This window comes from Scylla paramamosain, chromosome 22 (assembly GCF_035594125.1).
Source record: "Scylla paramamosain isolate STU-SP2022 chromosome 22, ASM3559412v1, whole genome shotgun sequence".
NCBI classification, from domain to species: Eukaryota; Metazoa; Arthropoda; class Malacostraca; order Decapoda; family Portunidae; genus Scylla; species Scylla paramamosain.
This window is the reverse complement of record NC_087172.1, coordinates 11,858,208-11,881,222: the sequence shown is the minus strand read 5'-3', so window position 1 is coordinate 11,881,222 and position 23,015 is coordinate 11,858,208. Positions and strand designations below refer to the sequence as shown.

At 43.8% G+C, this 23,015-nt stretch overlaps 2 protein-coding genes across 4 annotated transcripts; both read left to right on the top strand.

Moving 5' to 3' along the window:
- The first annotated feature begins 2,499 nt into the window (after positions 1-2,499).
- On the top strand, positions 2,500-11,245 carry LOC135111559 (superoxide dismutase [Cu-Zn]-like). The gene is made up of 4 exons (XM_064024989.1): positions 2,500-2,599; positions 8,409-8,598; positions 8,885-9,100; positions 9,615-11,245. Exons 1-4 carry the CDS (start codon positions 2,595-2,597, stop codon positions 9,867-9,869), a joined length of 666 nt encoding a protein of 221 aa, XP_063881059.1. The 5' UTR covers positions 2,500-2,594; the 3' UTR covers positions 9,870-11,245.
- A 151-nt stretch (positions 11,246-11,396) lies between these two features.
- LOC135111555 (probable G-protein coupled receptor AH9.1) lies at positions 11,397-22,781 on the top strand. Of its 3 annotated transcripts, none has more exons than XM_064024982.1 (4): positions 11,397-12,311; positions 18,184-18,320; positions 21,345-22,224; positions 22,357-22,781. In XM_064024982.1, the coding sequence occupies exons 2-4, from the start codon at positions 18,313-18,315 to the stop codon at positions 22,579-22,581; spliced, it is 1,113 nt and encodes a 370-aa protein (XP_063881052.1). In that variant the 5' UTR covers positions 11,397-12,311; positions 18,184-18,312; the 3' UTR covers positions 22,582-22,781. The 3 variants fall into 3 exon arrangements, with proteins under 3 accessions (XP_063881052.1, XP_063881051.1, XP_063881050.1); XM_064024981.1 differs by lacking the exon at positions 11,397-12,311 and adding an exon at positions 15,025-15,285; XM_064024980.1 differs by lacking the exons at positions 11,397-12,311; positions 18,184-18,320 and adding an exon at positions 19,724-20,215.
- Positions 22,782-23,015: the final 234 nt, after the last annotated feature.

The following is a 23,015-nucleotide window of genomic DNA, read 5'->3' as shown; positions in this document are numbered from 1 at the left end:
ACATAATATAACACAACACCACACAAACATAACAAAACCCAACCAAAACCAAGCTATACTCAGAACACACCATTGCTTTTACCAGTCATACCTCGCAATCCCAAAACCTGTGACACACACTGCAGTACCCCAGAGACAAGACGTGCATTCCACAAACAATTATATCCTGGTGTCACTTTTTTCAGAGTACAAGACACAACTACTATCCAAGTCCCCAAGAAGAGACAAAAAAAAAAAAAGGCAAGAGTAATACGAGAAAAGGCATCAGGTTAAAAGAACGAAGACGATGTTAACTTACTCAAACAAACAGCAAGTGCAGGTGGGGAGACGGCGCAGGCAATGCACAACAATGACAGACTGCCTGCATGGTTAGGCAACTTTCAGCCTGAGAGAGGAGAGAGAGAGAGAGAGAGAGAGAGAGAGAGAGAGAGGATGAGAGAGAGAGAGACGAGAGAGAGAGAGAGAGAGAGATTCATATATATATAGGTTACACACACACACACACACACACACACACACACAACCTTCAATATATATCTTGCCTTTCCTTCAACGTTTTTGTAAATCTATCAGCATTATCCCTCCCAAGACTTCCTGTCCTTTAACCAACACACACACACACACACACACACAACACACACACACACACACACACACACACACACACACACACACACACACACACACACACACACCACACTTTTCTTTCCTTTTATGTTCCATTCAATGTTACAGATATCTTGTTAAAATATCCCTAGAATCATGAAAGCACCCTCGAAAACTGTAACACCTACTTACAATTTGTACAAGGCGGTGAAAATAAAACTGCAACGTTGAGGAATAGTGTGCTAGATAACGAAATGTTTGTGTATACGGCTCATTTCTCTCTCTCTCTCTCTCTCTCTCTCTCTCTCTCTCTCTCTCTCTCTCTCTCTCTCTTCCTCTCTCTCTCTCTCTCTCTCTCTCTCTCTCTCTCTCTCTCTCTCCTACTGAAACTACATATCTTCTTTTTTCGTATTCCTTCACGTGCAAAAGAAAGAAAAAAACAAAGATCGTTACGGAAAAGATATATTTTCTCGTTTCTCTGCCACGAGTCACGGAGCGCTAAAGTCACCACCGGAACCTCGTAATTTTCCTCACCTTCAGTATTCTGTCTGCATGATTTTCTCTTTCCTTTTCATATTCTTCTGTACCGTTTCGGGTGACACTGAGTTCATAATGTAATTCCAAGTAAGAGACAAAAATTTGCTGAGACACAATGAGCTAGTTTTTTTTTTTTTTTCGTTGTGTTTATTTCATTGCCATTTTCTTTCTTACCTTCAGTATTCTGTTCTCTATGATTTTCTTTTCTTTTCACGTTCTTTTCATTCTTTTGGGTGAAATTGAGTCGGGAAATTTTTCTCAGTTATATTTTCTCTCCATACAAAATGTTCTCTCCTACCCTATTTTTTTTTCCTCTCTCTTTCTCTCTCTCAACCACACTTAAATTTCAAAAAGTCGTAATGAAGTGACGCCAATACCAATGACAGAGATAGACGGAGAAAAGGAAATGACACACACACACATACACACACACACACACACACACACACACACACACACACTGTAAAATGAATATCCTTGGGGACACACTGGACCTCCATTCATGCTTTGATGGCACAACCTTAGCCATATCCTTTATTCTGCCACCGCCATCCTCCGCACACGCATTGTGAAGTAAAGGGGGATGGAGGGAAGGGGGCGGGAAGGGCCGGTAGGGGAGGGGAGGGGCGTAAGCATTCAAGGTTACCAGGAGGATGTATTCATTGTCTCACATTATAATCATATTCGGTACGCTCGCTCTTGCCTATCTGACGGAGGCGCTGACGGAGAAACTGACGGAGGGATTGACAGAGGGACTGATGTTTGAACTGACGGAGGCGTTGATGGCGGGGCTGGCGGAGGAAATTGACGGAGGGGTTGACGGAACGGCTGACGAAAGAGCTGACGGAGGGGCCTGACGGAAGAACTGAAGTAGGAGCCGACGTAGGAGCTGACGCGGAACTGACAGAGGGGCTAACGAAGGGCTGACGGAGGGGCTGCCGGAGAGGCAAACGAAGGGACGTGACTTATTCTCTCTCTCTCTCTCTCTCTCTCTCATCTCATCTCTCTCTCTCTCTCTCTCTCTCTCCTCTCTCTCTCTCTCTCTCTCTCTCTCTCTCTCTCTCTCTCTCTCTTAAATAAAGGGAGAGGAAGGCTGACTGAGTAATAGCTCCGTAACAAGGTCATAATGGTTCTAATGGAGAGAGAGAGAGAGAGAGAGAGAGAGAGAGAGAGAGAGAGAGGAGGAGAGAGAGAGAGAGAGAGAGAGGAGAGAGAGAGAGAGAGAGAGAACAAAATTTGGAAAAGGAGAGATAAACAAGCGGTCACTAATGAGGAGGAGGAGGAGGAGGAGAAGGGAAAGGTCCAGCATGTATAGATAAGCCTAGACCTCTCTTGGCCTCTGACACACACAGCCCTCCCCTCTTCCCACCCCAGCCTACCGCCATGCATAATATAAGGAGACAGCGACCTTGGGGGGACGCAAGACGCTTGCTGGAACTAACAGAGCCAACATGAGGTGAGTAAAAGTAACAGGTGCTGACTGCCTAGTGCGAAGAAACCTTTACTTTCTATTTCTGTGGTGCTGACGAAGCCTGTACCTGGAGTGTCTGTGTATCTAGTGCTAAGTGGGTACTAGTGCTGTGAGGATTTGGTGATGATTGAGCTTTTTTGGTGCAAAAGATATTATGAATTGCCTGAATCAGCTTGTGGTGACTGAAGTGTGGTTCGTTCATAGTGAGTGACTGAGTAATCTGTGCACTTATTTCCTCTGTGTTTTGTGCTTTTTCCTCATTGCTGAGTCCTGTAATATACTGATCATCTCACTACAAAACTAGATTACTGAAAAATTATGCTCATTTCCACTGTGTCTTGTACTTTTCCTCAACCCTTAGTCGCCAAATATGCTGATCATCTCATTGCAAAACTATACTGATGACAAAATTATAATTCGCACTGTACTTTATGTTGGTCCTTATCTTTAGTCGCTTCATGCACTGATCATCTTATTGCAGGACTGGATCACTGACAAATTATACTCATTTCCACAGTGTTTTGTGTTTTTTACTTAACATTTAGTTTTCAAATATGCTGATCATCTCATTACAAAACTAGATTACTCAGATTACCGGCCAAACTATGTGCTAATCCGAGAACTCGAGACTGCCGGGAGAAGGAAAAACAAACACGATAGAAGATAGAGCAGGTGAGCGGGTTACATGGCAAGCTTGGTTACTCAGCCTTTCTAAAACGTAAAGTGTGCTAGTCCGAAGCAAAACAACTACAACAGCTGTACCACTTGTCATTCACTTGCCTTTTACACCACCACCACCACCACCACCGCCGCCGCCGCCGCCGCCACCAATATACTGTCACTTATTCACTAGAGAGAGAGAGAGAGAGAGAGAGAGAGAGAGAGAGAGAGAGAGAGAGAGGAGAGGGGTGAGAGGTGAAATCAACAGGTCAGGTAACTATCACTGGCCGTGTGGTTTGTACAGGCCAAGCTATTGCCATTTGCTCACTTAAACCTGCGCAGCGCCTCTCCACTCGCTGACCCTTACCACAAAGCGCCACCACCACCACCACCACCACCACCACAGACTTTCCACAAACACCTCCTCCTCCTCTTCCTCTTCCTCCTCCTCCTCCTCCTCCTCCTCCTCCTCCTCCTCCTCCTCCTCTTCCCCCTCTTCCTCCCGCCTACTTTCCCTCAAGTGAACAGGTAAGAGTGAAAGGTAAGTTCGTGCCTGTCACCTGGATTGGACTGGGCTGGCTGTATCGCGTGTTATAATTTACTTTCACTCTTGAGGTTTGCTTCGTACTCTTATCTTCATTTTTGTTCTTATCCTTTATTTTCTTCTTTTTTCTTCTTATCTTTTCTTCCTTTCTTTTCTAATCTTTCTTTTTTTTCTTCTTCCTCCTCCTCCTCCTCTTCCTCATCTTGTTCTTGTTCTTGTTCTTGATCATCTACTTCTTTTTGATCCTCTTCTTACTTATTATTTGTATTCTTATTATTCCTCCTCCTCACCTTCCGCCTTCTCGTCTCTTCCACCTCCTCCTGCTTCTTTCCGTGTCTCTCTTTTTTTTTTCTTTTTTTTTTCTCCCCTTTTGTTTCAATCATGCAATATTCAGTCATCTCCACAACCTGGGTTAATCACCGGCCTCACCTTAGACTCCAGGGAACGGGGGAGAGAGAGGGAGGAAGGGAGTAAAACAGGTAAATAAAAGGTTACTGACCGTGTGACCTCTAGAAGTGATGTAGTGATCTGACCGGAGGAAGAAGAGGAGGGGGGGGAGGAGGTCAGAGTGGGTGCTGACCTCGTTATTGCTTCTTACCGCTTCAAGATTGCAACATTATCATACTTGTTGTCGTCAGTTCTTCTGCGTCAGCCTGACAGAGTTGCAATTTTCAGTCAGCATCTACGTTAAAATCTCCACTCAACTCCCTGTTTCTCCTTCCGTCAACCTCCTTCGTCAAAGTCTCTATTTCATCTCGCAATTTCAATCTCTCGGTCAACCTCTCCGTCAAAATATGTGCCTTAACTCCCTACTTCAGTCCCTCCGTCAGCCTTTCCGTCAAAATATCTGCTTAATTCCCTATTTCAGTTCCTACTTCAACTTTGCTATCAAAATCTCTGCTTCATCTCGTTAATTCAGTTAATCCGTCAAAATTTCTGTTTTATCTCTCTATTGCGGTCCCTCCGTCAGCCTCTCCGTCAAAATCTCTACTTCAGCTTGCTATTTCAGTACCTCTGTTAACTCCCTGCGTCGCTTCCTCATCCTCACAGCAAATAGTTACCTACATATACAACTAGTCACCCAAAGCCACGTGATAAAGAGGTACGTGACCATTATGCAGCATCCAATAGGTAACAATGATACGAAAGACCTGCAATAAACAATATACATCCGATACAGATTTCGAGTGTGGGAAGCGTTGTTTCTGAATACTACAGTTGTATATTTCATCCCTTGTTTTGGCCATCATTCTAAACAGTATACATTTCATATTTCGAGTTTTTGACATTGTGATCACTATTTTTTTCGTGTTTACCTTCATGGCGTCGTAAGATGGTATTAAGTTCATGATTTTAGACACACACGTATATCCTCTGATTAATATGTGTCACAGGTACGATGTGGTAGTTTACGTGGTTCGTATCACATCCTCACCTGTCCCAAATTACGTACCTTAAACTTGCATACGTTCAACCATATAGTATTTCTTTAATTCAAACCCATGTAAGAATTCTACGGTTTTCTTGATTTTTCTTCACCTTATTTATTTATTTTTTTTTTTCACCTTCGTCGCCGTCGTCCTCCTCCTCTTCCTTTTTAAGCACCATTAAAGTCAGTCAGTAAATAAATAATTCTCCTCCTCCTCCTCTTCCTCCTCCTCCTCCTCCTCCTACTCCTCCTCCTCCTCTTCCTCCTCTTGCGCAGTGTCTGTCAGCTTCTCATTTAGTCATGCACACGAGAAGTTTTGGTAACCTGCATAAGACTAAGAAAACAAGACGTTTTTAGCCACCTCACTCATCCTGCCTTGCACACACACACACACACACACACACACACACACACACACACACACACACACACACACACACACACTCTTGCATTCACTTAAAAATTCACATTAAAACTTGAACGTCTTTCTTTCCTTAAATCGTACACACTTTTATTTTATTTTACCCTGAAGTGTTGCGTGTAAAGGCATTTATCTCCCTTTACGTGGAGGAACTTGCAGACAAACAGACAAACAGACAGACATACAGACAGGAAATGTCTTGGTCTGAATTCGCAACACACACTGACGCAACACATTTTTTTGGAACGACGAAAGCACATGCAACATTCGCAGCATTACGTAGCTAACACACACACACACACACACACACACACACACACACACACACACACACAAACACTGTACAAGTCCCTCTCTGTATCTCTTCATTCACTCACTCATTCACCAACACATCACTCACTCCTCTTTATCTACACACCCTTCAAAACATTTCATAAAAAACCTGTAGAACTTGAGCAATAATTCCAGGTGCACATAATGACGGTTGGTTGGTGCATCCCTAGGGCAGGTGAGGAAGGCCAGGTGGGAGGGGAGGCTTAGATATAACCTTGAAGGGAAGCGAAGGGAAGAGAAGCTACGCACCTTCCTTCACCATTCCTAGCTTTCCTCCCTCTCCTTCCTTTCCACTTCTTACTGCGATTTATGACGTTTCTTGTTATCATCGTGAGGGGAAGTTTTGTTTGCGGGGCGCAGTAAACATAAAATTGTGGGAAATATTCTCTCATTCGCTCACTCACTCTCTCGCTATGTCCTACGCAATACAGGAGGAGGAGGAGGAGGAGGAAGAGGAGGAGGAGGAAGAGGAGGAGGAGGAGAAGGAGGAGGAGGAGGAGAAGGTCACAGTACTGCTTCTCTTGTTATCTTTCGTAATTATTTTCATGCTGATATTTTCAGAGGACTTGTTACTTGGTTGCCTTTCTCTCTCTGCCACGATCCCACGATGCCAAGTATTGTATATATCATATTCTATCTATTGTATATACCAGGCCGGGAATCCCACACGGGACGGCCCATACAAAGTACCACATATTCACACACACACGTCATTCACAGCTTTGGCCCTGGTGGAAAGGAATAGTCTCGTGGATCACAGCACTACACCCCAGGAGCTTAGGCATGGCGCGGGCAAAGAACAAACCACATGTATTTACTCCCTGCCATATTTATCCTGACCCACCCACTGATGTAAGAATGAACTAGTAATACTTTCACTTCATATTTCTCTCTCGTCCGCGATATATGTATTCACTCTCATTCTATAATTATCCTACGCATTAGTGCAAGAGTTAATCAGTACTCCATCATCTTCAACGCTATGGTTTTGCAATACAATACTTTCTCTGTTAACTTTTTCCTAAAGCTTACGCAATCGAGACCATCGCATCATTTCGGGAACCACCAAAAGCCTGCAGTGGATTTTTTTCTTTGATTTGGTCAGCAAAATGATTACATAGATTACGAGCAAGAGGAGAAAAGAATAGGAGGAGGAGGAGGAGGAGGAGGAGTAGGAGGAGAAAAAGGGCGAAAAGAATGAGGAAAAGATTTAACATTCTCATCATCGACAACAACAACAAACAAACCTAAATTACACTTATTCCTTTCCTCATCTTTGTCCTTCACAATCCACCCACCAGTCCAGGAATACCTACCTTCTCGACAAATACACACACACCCACACATCCACCCACACACACACCTCACACACATATCTACACACCCACCAACCCCTCTCCCTCAACACACACACACACACAAACACACACATCCCAAAACAAACACATACCCAACCCACAAACACCTAAACACATACATACTCATCTCACAGACATGCACACAGTTTCCCAGTACCTCGTGCCTCTAAGTACGGGGAAAACTAAAGAGAACCACGGGGCACTTCGCGGAAATGAATAGGTGTGTATGTGGCGAGCATACCTTAAAGGAGCGGACGAGGAGCTTAGAGGGAGTGGCTAAGGAAAGAATTTGTGTCTAAAATAAGCCATGAGCTCTCTCTCTCTCTCTCTCTCTCTCTCTCTCTCTCTCTCTCTCTCTCTCTCTCTCTCTCTCTCTCTCTCTCTCTCTCTCTCTCTCTCTCACACATTTCCAAGGTCAGATAAATCCAGGTAAGTTCGAGGACACGACTCTGCCCCTTCTCTTCATTCCATCCTTCTCTCCCTCTCTCCCTCTCTCCCTCCCTCGCTCCATCTCTCCTTCCCTCCCTCCTTCCCCTCTTCCCTCACTCACGTTCATCTCCCTCGTTCCTCCTTCTCTTCTGCAGTCTCTTTCTCTTTCCTTCGCTCTTTTCCTTCTCATTAATCTCCCTCTGCTTACTATTTTTTTCCTTCATTCTCTCTCTCTCTCTCTCTCTCTCTCTCTCTCTCTCTCTCTCTCTCTCTCTCTCTCTCTCTCTCTCTCTCTCTCTCTCTCTCTCTCTCTCTCTCTCTCTCTCTCTCTCTCTCTCTCTCTCTCTCTCTCTCTCTCTCTCTCTCTCTCTCTCTCTCTCATTTGTCTGTTTATTTACGTATATATGTAAGTATTTGTTAACCTTTTTATCTATATATCCATCTCTCCTTTACCTACATATCTGTTTTTCTACCAAGCGCTCTAACTAAACAACATCCTTTATTTGTCCCCACCTGCTTTTCTATTTACTTACTATCTACACATTCTTCTCCCTTAACCTGCACATTTAGATTATCTCCTTATCAAACTCTCTAACTAACAAACATCCCTTATTTTGCAGGTCCATACTAGCAATACTCATGATGGTGGCGGTGGCGACTGGGGTTCCTCAAGGCGGCGAACAAGTGGTAGTGACAAACTCACACAGCTTCCCATCACTCCTCTACATCAACTCGGCTCCCGGACTGACCAGACACACCAATAGTAACAGCTCCTCGGTCATCGAGCTCATCCTTTACCCTGCCAATCCTGTAAGTGGTGGTGGTGGTGGTGGTGTTATGATAAAAGTTGACTTTCGTCTTTTCTTTTTCTTTTTTCTTCTTTTCTTCTTTTTTCTCCTTCATTTTTTTCTTCTTTTTCTTCTTCGTCCTCCTCCTCTTCCTCTTTCTTCTACTCATCTTTTTTTTTTTTTTTTTTGCTGTCTTATCTTCATTCTTCCCCTCTTCGCTTGCGTTCGTAGCCCCATTGCCTTGTCACTTGCACTTCTCCATATTGCCTCCCTCCCTCCACCTCCTCTATCTGTTCCTTCTCCTGCAGAGCCCGCCCATCCCGAGGAGGGCCGTGGTGGTGTTAGGCGGGGGCGAGGCCACGGGCACCCTCATCCTGACCCAAAAGGTGCCGCCCACAGGAGAGGTGCACATCGAGGGCGTCATCAGCAACCTAACACCTGGTCTGCATGGCTTCCACATTCACGAGAAGGGAAGCCTCGAGAACGGTTGTATTTCGGCTGGAGGACACTACAACCCCTACATGGTGAGTCCTGCACTGTTACATGTTTATAGACTCATGAGTACCCAAATGATATATAAAAAAAATACATGATACAAAATAACACATGATACAAAAACAGATAAAATACACACACACACACACACGTAACGCAAACTTATGACCCTGAATATTAATGTTCAATCCTCCATCTTTGTCTCACCCTATTCTTCCCTTCCCTCCTCTATCTCTCCCATCTTCCCACCCTTCCTCCCACCTTCTCACCCTTTCTCCCTCCTTCCTTTCATTCATTCCTCTATTCATTTTCATTCCCTTCCTTCGTTCCTCCGTCCGTCGTTTCAATCCGTCTATCTCCCTCCCTTGATTCCACACTTCCTTCCTTCCTTCCCGTCTTACTGTAGTCCCGTTTATCTGCTCCCTTGATACAACCCTTCCTTCCTTCCTTCCTTCCTTTCTCTTAGTCCCTGATGGGCAGTTTCATGAAGAAAATACAAGTCCTCTCTTTCACCGTCCCTCTCACTTTTTCGCCCTCCCGCAGCGCAACCATGGCTCTCCAAAACACATAGAGCGACATGTGGGTGATCTCGGTAACATCTTGGCTGATGAGAACGGCGTTGCAGAAGTCAACATCACGGATCCGCTTGTGACTTTGGTCGGGCCGAGGTCAGTCATCGGGAGAGCCATTGTCGTGCACGCCGGGGAAGACGATCTAGGCGCCGGTGGCCATCCCTCCAGTCTCACGACCGGCAACGCTGGGGGTCGTGTTGGCTGTGGTGTAATTGGAGTTGCCTAGATAGCTGTTCTTGTCTCTCGGTTTCCTTTCTCTTATTTTTCTTGCTTCCCGTTTTTCTGGTGTTTTGCTTTTTCTGGTCTCTCGCTTTTCTTGTTTCTCGTTTTTCTTGTTTCTTTTTTCTTGTTTTTCGTTTTTTTTTATAGTTTTCCTTGTCTTTCGTTTTCTTTAACTCTCATAATCTCTCCCGTTTTTCCCTCTCCTCCGTATGGTCTCATCAGCACGACTAGCCTTGCGTCTCTTCTCCGGCGTGCTGTCATTGTGCTGTGTGAGTCACGGTGCAACCAAGACCAGGCCTTCGAAGCCAATACCACACCACACCACCACACAGCACCATGTCTATCTAGAGCACTGCACACTAAGCTGTGACATTCCCATATAACGCTACACTATCTTCCGCTTCACAAAGCACCAGTTCATTTTTCATCATATTATGAAAACTTTGCATCTCGTTCTCCACCGCTTTCCCCCACACAACACATGGATATTATTATTATTATTATTATTATTATTATTATTATTATTATTATTATTATTATTATTATTATTATTATTATCATCATGAAAAAATGCATAACCAAAGAATGGACAAGAACTTAAACATCAAAAGACCGCAAGAGAATTATAAGTCAAATAAAGGCATGTAAAGATGATAAAGACTCTGGAAGTGAGTCATTAATTGATTTACTCATCTCAAAGAAAAGATATTAAATGTTATAGAAAATTTATTCGTTAAAAACTAATTCACCACACGAGTAATGTGATAAGTAAGTTTTATATGTACACCACACTCATCACACTGCAGTACATCACACACTGTTATTTTATGTCCTCTTGCAGCATATACTACACTGCACAAGTACGCCTCTTACCACTGCCTGCCACATCACACCACAACCTATCAAAACTCCACAAAACACACTATCACACATCACAACCACACCACACACTGCCACACTATATATTAAGCACCACACATCACACACACATACGAAACCACATCACAACCACACCACACAGTATCACACTATAGTCTTCATACCATACTCAACCACACAAAAAAAAACATACACAGACATAATAATCCACTATGAATAATGGATAACACACCGTTCTTCACCAATCCCATTCACCATCTTTTATCTCACCGACTCCCACACATATAAAAAATTAAATTAATGCAAACAAACGACAACACAGCCAGACAAGAACAAAAGCGAATAACGCAGAACACCGGAAAAAAAAATAACGAGCCATACGTTATTTTCATCAATTATACCTTCATTCGTAAATTACATCCGGGCATGAATAAATAACATGTTATGCGAAGAGAAAAATAGAGATGTTGCAAGGTATGAAATAAAAAATAAGAAAGGAAATGTGTTTTTTTTTATCGTGTGGTTGCCAAGAAGACTCTGCCCGTGATGAGTTCTGCATATTTCAAGTTGATAAACGTGGCAATACTCTTAAAATTTATGATAGTTTGTGATAAGCCGAGATAACGGGAGTTTTATAGACTACAGTGGAACCAGACTGGTACTTGAGGCTGTACCTCTCCGCGCTGATGTCACCTTAACCCCGGGAGTGACCTGACCTGACAATTGCCAGCAGGGGACACCGAGACGGCAGCTTATACGCATTGCAGAGTGTACCGGAAGATACAGTGTCGTTGTTCCATCATCAAATCGAAAGCCATTAAAAAAAAATGCAGTGGTATATAACAACTTATAATTTTTTAGTAATTAAGACAAAGGATAACAGAGAGGTGCCCATATGCCTGTCGACTGTGAACGTGACACCAGTGTGGGACAGGAATAGCCAACACCCCGAGTACCACATCAGTCTGGTTCCACCATAGCGTTCATTAAAACTCGGTTCCATATCACCAATAAAAGATGAAAGGCCATGAAAATTCCGATCAATCACCTGGGAAGCCTTTAGGAAATAGGCTTGACGAAAATCCACAAGTTTTTTTTATTCTTTTTTTTCCCATTTCTGGCTTAGGACAATAAAAAAAAAAGGCTGAACAAATAAACAGGCCCACTGCCAGTCCCAAAAGACAGGTCAAACAAACTTTTTATGTAAGAGGGGAACTGGTTTAAACCAACAAAAGAAACGAATAAAATGCCACTGAGATGCCAGTCCCTAAAGAGAGGTCAAAAAAAGATAATCCAAAATCGAAGGATAAGTGCCTTGAAACCTCCCTCTAAAAAGAGTTCAAGTCATATATCTATCGAAGATTTTGAGAGAAAAAAAAAAAACTTGAATGGCGGAGGAGTCTTGTACCCATTTCCTTCGCTTCAGTGTACTGCACTCTCGCCACTGAGGGAAGAGAGAGGGTCAGCCAGGAAAACACACAAGTCCCCCCTCACTGAACGCTAAACATTTATGAATTCCTGCACCGCGAAAGTGGGAAAACGGACATAGCAACTGAAAGTGGAGCAGGTACGCACTGGGGGGATGGTGGGATGGGGGGGATGGTGACGTGATGAGTGTAGATGGTGATTGGGAAGTCTGCTGCTGATAACGGTGAGGAATGAGTGGTGTGAGCAATGTGTGGGAGGTGGCGACGATACGACGGAGAGAGAGAGAGAGAGAGAGAGAGAGAGAGAGAGAGAGAGAGAGAGAGAGAGAGAGAGAGAGAGAGAGAGAGAGAGAGAGAGAGAAAGAGAGAACAACAATAACAATAACAAAGAAGGATAAAGGAAAGAGAAAAATAATAATAATAGTAGTAGTAATAATAATAATAAGAAGAAGAAGAAAAAGAAGAAGAAAAGAAGAAGAGGAAGAAGATGAAGAAGAAAAGAACAACAACAACAACAACAACAACAACAAGGTGATGATGATGATGATGATGATGATGATGATGATGATGATAATGCATGTGCGAACTCAAGGGAACACACACACACACACACACACACACACACACACACACACACACACACACACACACACACAAACAAACAAACAAACAAACAAACACCTAACAAATAGTAATAATGACTTGAATATTGGTTTTCCCTCAGCACCTTTCATTCACCCCGTCAGCAGTCAGAGGGGAGTGAGGGGAAGAGACAGAAAGGCGAGAGAGGGGATGTAGGAGGGACGGGGAGGTCCGGAAGGGTTACAGAGAGCTTTTTAACCTCCAATTCATCTATTAGTTAGTCACAACAAATAAATAAGCATAAATGTGTATGAAAACTAACTAGAGCATTTATATTTCATTGACAAGGAAAATATCACTATAAACTAAGTACATAATATCCTTTATTGCTATTATGATTATAATAGAAGTGTTGCATTGGTAGTTACAAGGGTGAGAGAAACAAGATGCTTAGAGTTAATAATCACGATAGGACTGGAAGCAACAGGTTCAAGTCAGAGAGAGAGAGAGAGAGAGAGAGAGAGAGAGAGGAGAGAGAGAGAGAGAGAGAGAGAGAGAGAATTATCAAGGTCAAGTTTATCTTAGCAGGGTTCAGTATAAGATTAATTAAGGGAATCCTGCTGGGAGATCCATTTACTTCCTCATCCCCACCCCACTCTCTCTCTCTCTCTCTCTCTCTCTCTCTCTCTCTCTCTCTCTCTCTCCTCTCTCTCTCTCTCTCTCTCTCTCTCTCTCTCTCTCTCTCTCTCTCTCCAAGACTGACAGTTTAGGAGAAGTTGTAAACATCCTTGATGGAATTATAGAGAAGGGAAAAGGAGAGAAGGAAGGAAAAGGGGAGGTAAATGAAAGAGGAAGGAAGAAGGGAGGGAAAAGACTGAGGAAGAATCGGAGGGAGAAGGAAAAGGAGAGCAATGAGAGAGAATGGAAGGGACGCAGGAAAGAAGTGAAGCGAAAGGGAAGGAAGGAAAGAAAACGATGGAGAACGAAAAGGAAGAAGAAGGGAAGGCAAATATCAATACGGGGGTTAGGAGAGGACGAAGGAGAAGGGAAGAGAAGAGAAGGAAAGGGAAGAAAGAAGAAGGGAAGAGAAATGAGTTAAAACAAGCTAAACAAACGCACAAAAGTCTCTCTCTCTCTCTCTCTCCTCTCTCTCTCTCTCTCTCTCTCTCTCTCTCTCTCTCTCTCTCTCTCTCTCTCTCTCTTTCTGTCCACGCAAGCAATTTTCTAGTGCTGTGAATCTTAATGCACAATTATAGTAAAGAAAAATTAAATCAACCTCCCATTTCTCTCTCTCTCTCTCTCTCTCTCCTCTCTCTCTCTCTCTCTCTCTCTCTCTCTCTCTCTCTCCTCTCTCTCTCTCTGAAATATTAATAAAAAGCTATAAAAGGCTTCAATGTACGTAGAGCCAAGCCACTATAATTTTCCTTATCATAAAATTCTAGATAGTAAATCCATCCTGACTGGTTCTCTTCCCGTACATGTAATACAGCAAAGGAATTAGGTAACTACCTTACTCATTCCATTTCAAGGCTACCCGTCGAGGGAAACCCAATACCTCTCGACATTTGTTTGTTGATAAGATGTCATGGTGGTGGTGGTGGTGGTCTCTCTCTCTCTCTCTCTCTCTCTCTCTCTCTCTCTCTCTCTCTCTCTCTCTCTCTCTCTCTCTCTCTCTCTCTCTCTCTCTTTGTAATTCTGTTCTTGATTTATTGACATTGGCTTACCATCCTGCCTTGTGTGTGTGTGTGTGTGTGTGTGTGTGTGTGTGTGCGCGCGCGTAAAAGTGGTATTTAGTGCGTCTTCTCTCTCTCTCTCTCTCCTCTCTCTCTCTCTCTCCTCTCTCTCTCTCTCTCTCTCTCTCTCTCTCTCTCTCTCTCTGTACAGTCTACACGCTGCCATGTATTGTATACAGGGACGCGGTGCGTATAATTGATGCATACCTACATAATAGATGCTCACGAATGGGACACTTTTCACATGTAATTAACTGGAGGAGGAGGAGGAGGAGGAGGAGGAGGAGGAGGAAGAGTAATGGACGAACATACTCTCCCCATCTAAACATTTCCCAGCCACGAGAGGGTTGATGAATAGAAATAAAAATGTAAAAAAAAATAAAGAATGATGAAAATGGAGAACAAACACAAGCACAAAGGGAAAAAAAAAACAGCCAGATAAATGAGCCTAAAGAAAAAACAACACTAATAATACCAACACGAGAGAGAGAGAGAGAGAGAGAGAGAGAGAGAGAGGGGGGGGGGTGGACTGAAACGATCCCATACCATCAGATTTTCGTTCAGTTGTCGATGTCTTTCCGTTGCCTTTCGCGCTTTCCACCCTTTACTTCTGTCCTGTCCTGCCCTCCACGCTCCTCCTCCACCCTTCTCCTCCACGCTCCTCCTCTACCATCCTCCTCCACCCTCCTCCTCCACCCCTCCTCCTCCATTTTCCTTCTCCCCTTCCTCAGCCTGCTAACCGTCCTTCCCCTCACATATTCTCGCCTCACTCCATCTGAAGCCACGTCTCCCTTCGCAGGTGAGTGGTCGTGGTGGTGGTGGTGGTGATAGTGATAGTGGTGGTGGTATTGGCATACGTGTTTTTCATTTAGTTTTAGTTTATATGTTATCTTTTCTTTTTTTCGTTGATGGAGGAAGCTTGCTAAAAAAAAAAAAAAAGACAGAAAATAGACTCGTGAATGTGTGAGAAAAGAACATAACAACATAAGACCACGAGAAGATAAGAGCATTTATTCCTCCCCGATATGTTTTTCCATTAATAGAGAAATCTAGGGAGCGGGACTTTTTTTAAGATGAGTTGCATGGCAAAAGATAAGGTTCCTTCTTTCACGAAAACTGACACAATATTACATTGCGCAAGCCATTCAACTCAGTTATCTGTGATAGTGATGGATTTCGTGGTGGTGGTGGTGGTGGTATTGACAAATATTTACCACCACTATCAGCTCCAGGTTAAAGTTTAACATGGATGAAACAGAATTTTTTTTTTTTTGCCGCACCTTCTAGCTCTCTCTCTCTCTCTCTCTCTCTCTCTCTCTCTCTCTCTCTCTCTCTCTCTCTCTCTCTCTCTCTCTCTCTCTCTCCGGAAAGCACACACACACACACACACACACACACACACACACACACACAAGGAGGTTGTAAAGAGTGATGGATCTTAAGAAAATGTAAATAAGGCGTGAAGGGTCCAGAGTGATACTTCCTGAGAGAGAGAGAGAGAGAGAGAGAGAGAGAGAGAGAGAGAGAGAGAGAGAGAGAGAGAGAGAGAGAGAGATCCTGAATGACATTTCAAGAGTACCGTAATCTCGACACTTAAATCCCTCAATGATTAAGTTACATATCGCGCGCTCTGACACACACACACACACACACACACACACACACATACACACACACACACACACACACACACACACAACACACACACGCACGATTTCTAACAATTTTATACGCACTAATGAGAAACTTAAGTACACTACAAGCCACCCTCTCGATGCGTGCTTCTGTTAGGAGTGAGAAAAAGGCGAAGAAGAAGAGGAGGAAGAGGAGGGGTTGTTTGTTTACAATCTCTCCTGTTAGTTAATGCCCCGGTTAGTCGATATGTGCGTCAGCCTTCTCTCTCTCTCTCTCTCTCTCTCTCTCTCTCTCTCTCTCTCTCTCTCTCTCTCTCTCTCTCTCTCTCTCTCTTGGAACAGTTGCCATCCCTTATTTATTTTTTTTCTTGCTTCTTCCCATCTTTACTCATTCATTAGTGATCACATTTTTCTTTCCCTCTCCCCCGATCAATTAATTATCTGCCTTTTTCACTTTTAGACTCTCACACGCGTATATTTTCTTTATTAATTTATTTTTATATGACTCTCACACTCTCACACGCGTATATTTTCTTCATTCATTTATTTTTATATGCCTATCTTTAGCAGTCCCTCAGGTCAAACAAGAATTGCAGCAACGACTATAACATCGATCACAAACCTCCTCTTCCTTCTCCTCCTCCTCCTCCTCCTCCTCCTCCTCTTCCGTTTCCCTTCCAGTCTCCCACAGTGGCTATGTAAATACGACGCACAATGCCCGATGATCCTCGTCAACATTCAGGGGATAGTGACAATTACAAGAAAATTACGTTCATTTCATCTCCTATACTGACACTTCCCCCTTTCCTTTCATGCTTCCCTCCGTGCCCATGTGACCTCTCTCCTCAGGACTCGTGGTGCTTTCGGTCGGATGGAACGAGTTGTGTGTGTGTGCGTGTGTGTGTGTGTGTGTGTGTGTGTGTGTGTGTGTGTGTGTGTGTGTGTGTGTGTGTGTGTGTGTGTGTGTATGTCAAGATGATGCAACAGGTGGTAAAAATTAGACCTCATCGAAATAAGTGCATTCAGTCAAATCAGTCAGTCGGTCAGTTAGTGATTGCCATTCCCGCCACGGTCACACTAAGGCAGCTCCCACCATCGAGGCGTTCTGTGCCTGCGATCCCCTGTGGCGGGGTGCACGCTGGATGGCCTAGCCGGATTTCCTTGCTCCTACCATGTCGTGAAAGGCGACTGAAAGGGACGAAGAGAGGCGCCTGTATGGGGACCCGCTTCTCAATGTTTCCTTATTTCATTTCGACGAGGCAAGAGGCAGCAAGGGGATCAAAGGGGATCTCAGCCTGCTATGTACACGAAATTAAAGATTAACGAATTACTACGATCGAGAGGCAAGAATTTCTTACAATGGCTGTTCTAAGAAACGTATTTTGAGACACTCCTCTATTTTGAGACACCTCCTCTATTTTCTAGTTGAAGTTATACGGATTTTTAAGGATGTTTATATGATTCTAGTGAAAGATTACCAAGATTTCTACATTATTTACGGTCTCGAGAACGTGGGTAATCATCTCTGTTGCCTGTGAAAACTTGTGGTGAGAGCAGTGTTTCTGAACACGGGCCGAAGTAACCTCAAAAAAGGATTGTGTGTGTCGATGTCGAGGGTGTGCACGACTCGCTGAACGTTGTGTTATGAGAAGGCTGCTGGAGTGCTGGTGTGGAGGCATACCTATGCCTTACTTCAACAGATGCTGCATCCCATTCAAGCACAACGGTGGGATGCAGCAGGGATGGACGACACTCACAATGACTCGCTGACTGTGAGCAAGGACAGGACGGAAACGTGCCTCCTTAGATCGCGCTGAGGCACCACTAACAGTCTAATTAGTAGTAGTAGTAGTAGTAGTAGTAGTAGTAGTAGTAGTAGTATCAACACTTGCCACTCACAATCTCTATTGAGGCTCCTTCCTCTGAAAGGATCATAAAGTCCTGGAAGTCTGTCCCTTACTGGCCGTGTCAGCATCACGGCCGCGTCTGCAGGGAACCGCCTCACTCACCGAAAGTTTGTCTCCATCATTTTAATAATAGATTTTCCATGACCTTTCTTTCAGTGCATCAGTGTTCGGAACCAAACGCCCTCTGCTGCCCACGCCCTCCCCTATACAGTCACCACCGGACTCAGACGCAGCATCCGTTCCTTTCATCCATCCAGAAACCCAGTCATTCACCTTCGCACCACCATGCTCAGGTTAGCACACTCTACTTACTTTGGAAAAAAAAAATAATATTATATATACATATATATATATATATATATATATATATATATATATATATATATATATATATATATATATATATATATATATATATATATATATATATATATATATATATATATATATATATATATATATATATATATATATCTTACCTCCTCCAGAGTAAGACTCGAGTAATTCTGAAAAGCTACTGTAACACTTGAAGGAAGTAAAAACACTTACCTGGCGCCCTCGAAGCGTGTGAGCTTCCCCTTCCTGTCAGGTCGTTGGTGTGGCGACGTCCCGTGAAAGCAGTGTTAGTTTCAACCAGTCCCACCACACACGAGCAAAGTGTATTTCTGTGTGGCAAGCCAACACAGTAGCAGTAGCTGTAGCAGCAGCAGTAGCAGCAGCTGTAGTAGTAGTAGTAGTAGTAGTAGTAGTAGTAGTAGTAGTAGTAGTAGTAGTAGTAGTAGTAATAGTAGTAGTAGCAGCAGCAGTAGTAGTAGTAGTAGTAGTAGTAGTAGTAGTAGTAGTAGTAGTAGTAGTAGTAGTAGTAGTAGTAGTAATACATCACTTTCTTATATTTTTCTCAACACACAAGCAGGGTGTCAATTTTCAGTATATTCACTGGTCATCAGTAACACTTTCTATTTTGAATAGCGATTTGTAGAGAGAGAGAGAGAGAGAGAGAGAGAGAGAGAGAGAGAGAGAGAGAGAGAGAGAGAGAGAGAGAGAGAGAGAGAGAGAGAGAGAGAGAGAGAGAGAGTCAGATTATAATACTAAAAAAAAAAAAAAAAACAGACAATAATAATAATGAAAGTCACGCCCATTAACAGAACACCAAACAGGCACGCCCATTAACAGAAGTCAGCACAGAACAATACGCAGCAATAAAACTCCGCCTGTCGCTTTCCTCTCCGCTGCACCACACCACTGCGCCACTCTGCCTGGGTTTCTGACAGCGGTTGGTGCCGTAAACGGGGAGACGAAGCCTCAGGTTCAGACTAATACGCAGAGGCAAGAACGTTTCTCGATCCCTTCATTCCAAACCTAATCCTGCCTCACTTCTACTTACCTAATACCTGAATTCTTGTCTACCGACATTGTCATAATGTACTTAAGGAAAAAAATAATAATTGACAATAATTGGTTACTACTTCTGTCATGAATTGACACGGAGTTTTCAGGGGGAATGGAACACACACACACACACACACACACACACACACACACACACACACACAGAGAAAGAGAGAGAGAGAGAGAGAGAGAGAGAGAGAGAGATACTTTATTAATAATAATAATGATAATAATAATAATAATAATAATAATAATGATAATAATAATAATAATAATAATAGGAGGCGTTTTATTATTCTTTGAGCAAGAAAATAACGAAGGTAAAATTTTAATATAGCAGAAATATGGAGGCCATACTACAAGAGAACACATCGCACACCTCGGCTATGCTCTCCACTCCCTGGACACACACACACTGAATCACTGACGCAATGCCTCGACTGCCAGATGAGCAGAGATTCGTTTAGAATCGTTTACCTTGAATGGAGAGTACTGCTTCCCTGCGCCTGACCTTGGTAATAATAATGACTGCTAGCATCACCTAATCATCTCCCTGAGAACGCCTGAGATCTCCAGATATCATTTTATTAGTTTTCTTGCGAGTTCTCTGATTGTTATGTGGTATTAGTCTTACAGCAATGAAGGAAGTGCCCAGCCTTCAATCACTAATTCATGTTGCTCCTGCCGCGAGCCGCTGTTGTGTCTCCTCACAGCCTGCCTTGACCCCGTGCACAACGCCTTTTTCCCAGCCTCTTCCTGCCATCACCCACTCTTTACCTCCAACCCTCCTTTCCCTACAGTAAGTGTCTTATCCCAGCAAACGTGTATTCACGACATTGGATATAACAACGAGTATATATTTACCTTCGATGTACCATGAAGCAGTACGGCAAGTCTTCACACGTAAATAAACCAACAGACAAGTTCGTCTTCGGTCGCCTGGATCACACGCCGAACTAACCACCTCTAAGATTCACATAAGAGACCAGTCCTTATGTTATTTGCCGTGTGTACCTTTAACGAAAACCGACGCGTAAGGACAGCTCGTCACAAGCGGTCCACACGTGCATAACGTACCATTTATCAAAGTTACAACTGCTCAAATGTAGCAAATAGACAGCACGGTGGATGGATGGACTCCAACACATCAGGCACTTGACCCTTCTCAAAAGTCGTCTGAGGCAATGTGGAGTCAAGTAAACGGACACAGATTTAGCTCTTCTGTCAATACTCTCGGGAAATCCAAAGTTATGGCGGAGAGGGAAAATTTGCTCAAAACGCATTTCTGCAACTTATTACCACATGTAAGGACAGGCAGATAGACTCTGAAAACGTAAAAACATTCTTAAAAAGTATTTAAGACCGTCATAACACCAATGAAAGACACGTTACCTTTAAGGAGAGTAAAATGTAGCTAAAATAATGACTTTGTTCGCACTTGCCGGTCCGCTTTGGGAAGTAGTCGAGTGTTTGGACGGGAGAAGAACTTTTATCTAAGAGTGTACAGAAGCAGCGACCCAAACACACACGCGTTAAGGAAGCACGGTGGCGCTTCTTCGTGTATTTACATACAAGTACACAACTGCACAAAATACACCATCGCATCGAGCACAATGTTTGTAGCTTTGTGTGATCATCACCCGGAGACTGCTCCGGATTCCTTCTCATACCACATGCCCCATACACAGAGTACAGCGATACGCTGGATCCGTCATTCTGTCTGTTCTAAACTATCCAGGAATCATTGAGTGCACTGATAGGGATTGTGGTGTACTACCCTAAATTGGCCAATGTTAACCATTTGTTTTTTCTTGAAGGGCTTGAACGTGCTTTCATGCTCATAGTACATGATACTGTGTTGCAAGAAGACGCCTTCTAGAATGTAATACATGTTCCCTGTCTGGACTCTGTGGTGTTCTCTCCCTCAGGACATGCGAGCCAGCGCCCCAAGATAGCTTGCAGGACAGTGGAGCCACCGAGGAGGCGATGCCGGAGGAAGTGGTGATGGTGGTGGCGTACTGTTACCTCATTCCAACACTCGTCTCCATCAACATCTTCACCAACCTACTGAACGTGGTCATCCTCAGCAGCCTGGGGCGGCGGCAGCAGCGCCCACAGCAACAGGGGCAAGCCACGACCTTCCGCTACCTGCTGTGGCTGGCCATCACTGACGTGGTCGTCTCACTTTTCTTGGTGGTCGCCCTTTCACACCTCGAGCGCAGTGACCTGCCCTACGGCTGGGCCTTCTACTATGCCCATATGGAGATTCCCATCCTCAACGCCCTCACCAGCGGCAGCGCCTACATCATGGTGGGACTGTCTGTGGATCGTTTCGTTGCCGTTTGCTACCCACGCCGATACTGTGGGATCAGCGCCCCTCGACTTGCCAACATTCGCATTGGTCTCTCCCTGCTGGTGCCCGTCCTGTTGTACATTCCGCATGGGTTTTCTCAGAAGGTCATCTGCAATACTCAAGGGTCAGGATGGACCTACGATGGTGCAGAAATGGACAGTGACATCAAGTGGTTTGTGTGGGAGGTGATGGTGGAATTGTTCCATCGCCTCATCCCTGCTTCGCTTCTCCTGTTCCTCAACCTCCGCATCATATGTACCTTCAGGAAGTTGATGATGCGTCGCAAGTACATCACAAGCAAAAAGGAGGAGAGGGACGGGAAGGCCCAACAGGAACAACATCTCGTGTACATGCTTGTAGCCATCGTCACCACCTTCCTGCTCTCCAACTTGCCTGCCGCCGTCCTCGCTCTCATCGACCGAGCTGGCTCTGCCCATGGCCCTCCTGCTGTTGAGGTGACCATATTTCTTGATTTGTGAAAGAAAATACATTATATAACTCCACTAGCATATGGTAGCCATATGAAAACTTATTGAATTGTAAATGAATTTTCACAAACATTATATAACCGTTTTCCTTCCTTACAGGTATTCCGAGCTGTGGCCAATTCCTTGGAGGCATTCGGCTCCTCACTTAACTTTGTGCTGTACTTCTGTTTCGTGCCGGACGTGCGCCAGGAGATGCTGCGACTTCTTCAGGGAGTGCAAGGAGGAGCCCGAGGAGTACTAAAGCACGCCAAGACTTCCTACGTCTGCTCCGATTCCATCACCAACGACAGGTCCTCGAAAGAGACGGAGTGTGAGGAGATTTAGGAAGATGATGCATGGCAGGTTGCGTTGGTATAGAAAGCCGATGAACAGTTCCTTTTTTCGTCCTGGTTCAAGATGAAGAGCAATTGGCGGTGCTTCGGATCACCATTCCAGATGCAAGTAAAGGACGTGGATGTGAGAAGGCTGGCGTGGAGATATTTGCTGGAAATTAGTATTTTCATCTCAATTTGTAATAAATTCAATGTGTTAGTTTGTGTAGTGTGCCTGGAACAACTCTGTGATAGCACGCAACGTGGAGTTAGTGCTGTTCCTATCCACAGATGATATTATTTACTGCACATAGGTGACAGGCAGGATGAGTTTTGAAGTATAATGGGTGTAGGCATCCACTATATATATATATATATATATATATATATATATATATATATATATATATATATATATATATATATATATATATATATATATATATA

Excerpts from the sequence above, each read along its gene's own strand:
- LOC135111559 (XM_064024989.1), top strand. Across the intron at positions 8,599-8,884 it reads TCCTTTACCCTGCCAATCCT|AGCCCGCCCATCCCGAGGAG; the intron begins GTAAGTGGTGGT and ends CTTCTCCTGCAG. Across the intron at positions 9,101-9,614 it reads GACACTACAACCCCTACATG|CGCAACCATGGCTCTCCAAA; the intron begins GTGAGTCCTGCA and ends GCCCTCCCGCAG.
- LOC135111555 (XM_064024980.1), top strand. The coding sequence starts at position 20,055 with ATGAAGGAAGTGCCCAGCCTTCAATCACTAATTCATGTTGCTCCTGCC. Across the intron at positions 20,216-21,344 it reads CCAACCCTCCTTTCCCTACA|GACATGCGAGCCAGCGCCCC; the intron begins GTAAGTGTCTTA and ends TCTCTCCCTCAG. Across the intron at positions 22,225-22,356 it reads ATGGCCCTCCTGCTGTTGAG|GTATTCCGAGCTGTGGCCAA; the intron begins GTGACCATATTT and ends CCTTCCTTACAG.